Source organism: Helianthus annuus, chromosome 8 (genome assembly GCF_002127325.2).
Source record: "Helianthus annuus cultivar XRQ/B chromosome 8, HanXRQr2.0-SUNRISE, whole genome shotgun sequence".
Classification (NCBI taxonomy): Eukaryota; Viridiplantae; Streptophyta; class Magnoliopsida; order Asterales; family Asteraceae; genus Helianthus; species Helianthus annuus.
The window spans coordinates 82,992,077-82,998,077 of NC_035440.2; the positions used below are offsets into that span (position 1 = coordinate 82,992,077).

At 33.8% G+C, this 6,001-nt stretch overlaps 1 protein-coding gene across 1 annotated transcript; it reads left to right on the forward strand.

Annotated features, from left to right (window-relative positions):
* The first annotated feature begins 2,061 nt into the window (after positions 1–2,061).
* Positions 2,062–6,001, forward strand: LOC110873206 (U2 small nuclear ribonucleoprotein B''). The gene is made up of 5 exons (XM_022122140.2): positions 2,062–2,219; positions 3,709–3,881; positions 4,508–4,601; positions 4,747–4,814; positions 5,588–6,001. The coding sequence occupies exons 1-5, from the start codon at positions 2,147–2,149 to the stop codon at positions 5,858–5,860; spliced, it is 681 nt and encodes a 226-aa protein (XP_021977832.1). The 5' UTR covers positions 2,062–2,146; the 3' UTR covers positions 5,861–6,001.

The window sequence follows — 6,001 nt, forward strand, 5'->3', positions numbered from 1 at the left end:
CTTGGATGGGAGACGAGTTTTTACCGGTTATTCTACTTTCGTGCCTTCGGGCAGGTGGAGGTCGGGTTTCCGCGCATCTGAGAGAGCCAAGGGGCTGACGGCGGTCGAGTAGTCGACCTTGGCCACAACACCCGGTGTCACGATAGTTGGCATGTCATTTCTTTCCGTTAAAAAAAACCAACAAAATTTCATAATGGTTCCATTAGCTCATTCAATCTAAATAATTATATATATTTTTTATTTTTATAAAAATACACTAATTGAAAGTTAAGTTGATTTTTATAATTAAGAAAAATGATAAATTACAAGTTAGTCATATAACAATTGCGAGATATATGAAAAACTCTTCTTTTTTATGCGACACATGGCTTTCACTTGCACACATACACTTGATTTTTTTATTAATTTTTTTGTTTTCATCTTTATACATACACACATATCTGTTTTTCAGAGGGAAAGGTAAATTAGTCGAATCATATAAAGTGTAATAACATGTTTTTTTTAACAATAACATGCGTTATTAACATAGCATGCATTTCTGAAAACATAATACGCGTTTCTGGAAACATAACATGCGTTATTAAAACATAACATGTGTTTCTGAAAACATAACATGTGTTTCTTAAAGCATAACATGCATTTCTTTAGTTATGTGTAGTTATACAGAATATGCATTTTTTGAAATCATAACATGCGGTTTTAAAACAACCTCGATCATCTTCAACATCTGTTACTTTGTATCTCATAGATTATTAGTCTGTGGATGTTGTCAATTGCAATCATAAATAGATTACTTTAGTTCGTTCTTGTGAATCATTTGGTTAATCGATTATTAGTTCGTTCTTGTGAATCATTTGTAAGATTCGATTGAATTGTAATTGACAATTATGCCCTCACATTCGATTTTGTAACTGCCACCACGTTAAACCGAGCCCTAGATTGAATTAGATGTGTGGTTCAGATGATCACATACGCATTGCATGATAAAGGGCTTTTGCACAATAATTGTCCTTTCTCCCCCTCTCTCTACACACACATACATATATAATGGTTTTCCTTAATAACTTTTTAGGATACAACGTATTCGTACATTCTAAATATACCATTGAGACATGTTTATTAGTATCTACGTTTCGATATAAATTTTATTCGAAACCGAGTCAGGTCAAATATGATAATATTTTAACTACTTTATTTTAAACCACACATTCATCTTTTAACATTCATGTTAACAACAACGTGGCACTTTTCTTGATTTTCACATATACCATTGCGACATGCTTTTTGTATCCACGTTTGATCACTTTCATTTTTTCTTAACATTCATTTCTACGGATTAGGATCAAATACAAAGGATCCTAACTGTAAGAAGTGTAAGAAGGATTTATAGAGTGACAAGTGTCCAATAACCTAAAAAAACCCATTACACAAAAAAACCTCACTACAAAAAAAAAACCTTAAACATCCACCACCACCAAAAACCTAACCCCCCCCACCCCACATCACCCACCCAAAATTTTTTTTTTTTTTTTGCCAAGGGGGTGGGGGTTTAGGTTTTTGGGTGGGGATGGGGGTGGGGTGGGTGTTTAGTTTTTTTTAGATTTTTTTTAAGGTTTTTGAGGGGTGTGGGGGGTAGGTTTTTTTAGGTTTTTGGGGGGTGGGGGGGGGGGTTAGTTTTTTTTAGGTTTTTTGGGGGGTGGGGGTGGGGGTGGGGGGGGGTTAGGTTTTTGGGTGGTGGTGGGGTGGGGTGGGGTGGGGGTGAGTGTTTAGGTTTTTGGTGGTGATGTAGTGGGTTTAGTTTTAGGTTATTGGACACTTGTCACTCTATAAATCGTTCTTACACTTCTTACAATTAGAAGCCTTTGTAGAATAACTTGACCCTCATTTCTACAACCACATAATTTTTCACAATTTCAAAATATACCATTGTGGTGTGTTTTTTATCTTTCTTTTTTCAACAACAAATTTCTTTTAATCCCGAGATCATAAATTCCATTACCGAAAAGTTGAGTGGGTCTATATGAGATTATAAATTCCAAAGGGGTATATTCTAAAACATGAGTAAAAATATCTAGGGCTTGTAACTTTTCCCTCTTCGCAGACAAACACAAACGCACCAGGATCTCGAAGTTGTTTATCAGTGACGATGCTGACCACCGACATACCACCGAATCAGACGATTTACGTCAAGAATCTCAACGAAAAGGTCAAGAAAGAAGGTATCCATTCACTGTTTTTGTTCCTTTTACTGTTGTGAATTCGTATTATGAAGAATCGAAGCTTGTATGAACTTAAATTCGTTTATTTCGAACAAATTGATGTGTGTTCTTCCAGTAGTGTTGTTATATGTTAGGTTTTTCTGCTCGATATTGGTGATAAGTGTGGTAAATTGTATCTATAGGTTGCAAATTATACTGCAGAAGGTGGAAACTAGGGTTTAAGGTGTTAAACATGTAGGATATATATAATATTATCACAAATGGACCTTTTATGTTGACTTTTATCAGTCAAACTGTCAAAGAGTTTAAGTGTACATATTAACTACAATATTTGATATGTCTTATAAGCCAATGAGAATAAATAGATGAGAAATTGTTGTTTAGGATACTATCAGATTTTTTAATTAAAGCGGTTATCATACTATTGTTAACGGTTTAGGGCCTTTAGGCTTAGGCGATGAAACGTGACAAACGTATCTGGAGTTTACTAGTAATGCGTAATGGCCTGGCCACGTAAAAGAACGGTATACCGTATATAATACACATGAATACTACTACTGGTTATGCAAATTACATCTTTGGTTGGGATAATAATAATATAGTAGTAGTAATACAATGCATGATTTGAAGTATGCCTCATCGTTTGGTATGGTAAAGCTGACTATATGCTAGAGGTGTGAATATGTGACAAGACATGAGCCTAAGATGAAGTCCGTGGGCTTGGATTGAACTTGTGAACACATTTGGTCGTATTTGGGTGGACCTAGTGCATAGTTGTCAATAGCGCGATTATAGCAGTCGCTATAGCGACGGATAGCGAGAATAGCGACACCTTAATTTTTTCTTAATATAGATAGTAATTAAATATAGGTATAAAATAACTAGAGTTTAGGTTTTTGTTAAATATACATGTAAAATAACATATATATCGGGGTATTTTGATATAATATGCATATAAAATTTTAAAAATTCTTTTTCTAGTGTATCGCTATTTATAAAATAGCTGCCGCTATTTATTGCTATTCGCTATGTAGCATACATGTACCTTAGCAGCTATTTGACGCTATTCGTCATTAACAACTATGACCTAGTGGGTTAGTGGGTTTTCCCATTTAGCTGTTTCTTTTTGTAATTTTGTTCTCACAAAAATATGTTTGTGTATCAGCTTAAACTAGTTGAGGCTTTGAGGGGTTTTATGCCAAAACTTGAGCAATAAAACAGAAATGAGCATCAAGTTTTTTAGTTTAAACATATTTTTTATATGTATTTTGCATTGTAAATTTCTATCTTTATAGTACTAATATGCAAAAAGTAAAATAAATAAATTTTCTGGTTAAACTGGTTGTGTGCGTGTCAATCCGCGAAAACTCGTTTCATGTTTGTGTTTATGTGCTTGACTTGGGTTCATCAAATTTCGTATTTGGGTTCGGTTTGACCTGTTAAAACTGTGATTTTGTGGTTGTAACTCACTTGCTGTTTTGGTTATCAGAGTTGAAACGCTCTCTGTATGCCTTGTTCTCCCAGTATGGGAGGATTTTGGATGTTGTTGCTTTGAAGACCGCTAAGCTTCGTGGGCAGGCATGGATTGTTTTCAGTGAAGTTACCGCTGCCAGTAATGCTGTTCGTCAGATGCAAAATTTTCCGTTCTATGACAAACCTATGGTGAGTTTTGAAACCCTAATTTGTAACTTATACAGCTTGCTCTCATCTTCTCTAATTTTATGCAAGAAATGCTTACACATGGTAATTTTTTTATGTTCTGAAAATTACCGTGGTTTGCACAGTTCACAACCAACAAATCTAAAGGTTTTAGAATGTCCAAGCGTTACAAAATGCAAACCACAGGGACCATCTATGTACTTTTGTAATTAGTTGGGGACTAAATGCGTTACAAAGTCCAAACCACAAGGACCATCTGTGTTAGGGACTAAATCCAAAATTTTGGTAAACCAGAAGGACCATCTGTGTACTTACGAAAAGCTAGGGACCAAATCCAAAATTTTGGTAAACCACAGGGACCATCCATGTACTTTACTCCAAAATTTATACAGAATCGTTATCGTTTTCAAGGTTGCCACCAGTTCTGTCAATGCAGAAATTTATTTTGTCGATTTTGTTTATGTTCGGCTGTTTCTTCTTTGGGATTTTTATTTTTAATTATTTATTGATTTTTTTTTTCTGCAAAACTTTGGCTTGTTTAGCATCTTTACTTAATTATCTAATTGATGTGGATTACTTAATTATCTAATTGATGTGGAGATTTTAACATCGTTTTTTTTGCAACGCAGCGTATCCAATATGCTAAAGGCAAGTCTGATTGTATTGCAAAAGCAGATAATACATTTGTTCCAAAGGAAAAACGAAGGAAGCAAGAGGAAAAAAGTAAGTCAAAATAGGGATTTGACTATTGTTTTAAATTAAATGTTATGTGTAAATTAATGTCAGGATTATTTAGATAAATTTATACATCTGCTTGTGCGTGTGTGTATATATATTTTCCCCGTTTTAACCTTTATTTAATATACAGCTGAAAAGAAGAGAGATGGTCCACAAGCTACTAATGGTGTAAGAACTGACAACAATGGAGCCCCTGCTGTAAGTTTTTGAATTCTTTTACCCACAGTTTACTTTTTAAATATGGTTAAGAGAGAAATAATTAATAGGCGTGTAAATGAACCGAACGAACACGAACTGAGGCATGTTCATGTTCGTTCATTTAACTTTAACTGAACACGAACACAAACATAAAACCGAACACATTTTTTTGTTTATGTTCGTACGTTTAAAACCTAAACAAACATAAACAAACAAGCTTAGATGAACATAATTTAACAAACAATAAACAACACAGATGATTATTAACTGAAGAAGCATAAGTGAACACAATTTACTAAACATAAACGGACGTAAAGTAATTTTTTTATATAAATTAGTGATTAGTTACGATAAATTTCATTGGAAAACACATTTTTATTAATAGAAAACCCAACTACCAATTAGTTATATTTATACAAGTAGTTAGAAAGTTTCTTTTATGTTTAATATTTGTATAAATATAACTACTTATGAACATAAACGAACAAACATAAACAAACAAACATAAAAAATGAAAATAAACGAACATAAATGAACACAAATGTACCAACATAAACGGACATTCACAAACATAAATGATCGAACAAAGCGTGTGTTTATGTTCGTTCGTTTATCAAATAAACGAACTTTCTGGCGAACAAGTTCACGAACACTTCATGATGTTCGGTTCATTTACAAGCCCAATAATTAAAATTATGACTTGTTCAACTCTTTTCAGTTATACCAAATTTTTATAAATTTGATAATATGATGAATTTCACAAACATGTGTAGGCTTCATACCGGAACGGAAACTCGCAAGAAGCAACACCACCAAACAACATCCTCTTTATACAAAATCTGCCACACGATACAACCGAGGACATGCTGCAACTTTTGTTCAAACAGTTTCCGGGTTTCAAAGAAGTTAGAATGATCGCTGCAAAACCGGGCATTGCATTTGTTGAGTTTGATGATGAAAATGAATCTTCAACTGCAATGCAATCCCTGCAAGGCTTCAAGATCACTCCTCAAAACTCGATGGCTATTAGTTACGCCAAAAAGTAAACCAAAAAACTTAGTTTCTTGAATATGTGTTGTGATCAGTGGAGTATTTGACCTCATTGTCCATTATGGTTTGTAAGGAATTTTGGCAGATTTAAACTCTTTTTTTTTATGAAGAAATTTATGAAGTTATCTTATGGTCTA

Excerpts from the sequence above, each read along its gene's own strand:
- LOC110873206 (XM_022122140.2), top strand. The coding sequence starts at position 2,147 with ATGCTGACCACCGACATACCACCGAATCAGACGATTTACGTCAAGAAT. Across the intron at positions 2,220-3,708 it reads CGAAAAGGTCAAGAAAGAAG|AGTTGAAACGCTCTCTGTAT; the intron begins GTATCCATTCAC and ends TTTGGTTATCAG. Across the intron at positions 4,815-5,587 it reads ACAACAATGGAGCCCCTGCT|GCTTCATACCGGAACGGAAA; the intron begins GTAAGTTTTTGA and ends AAACATGTGTAG.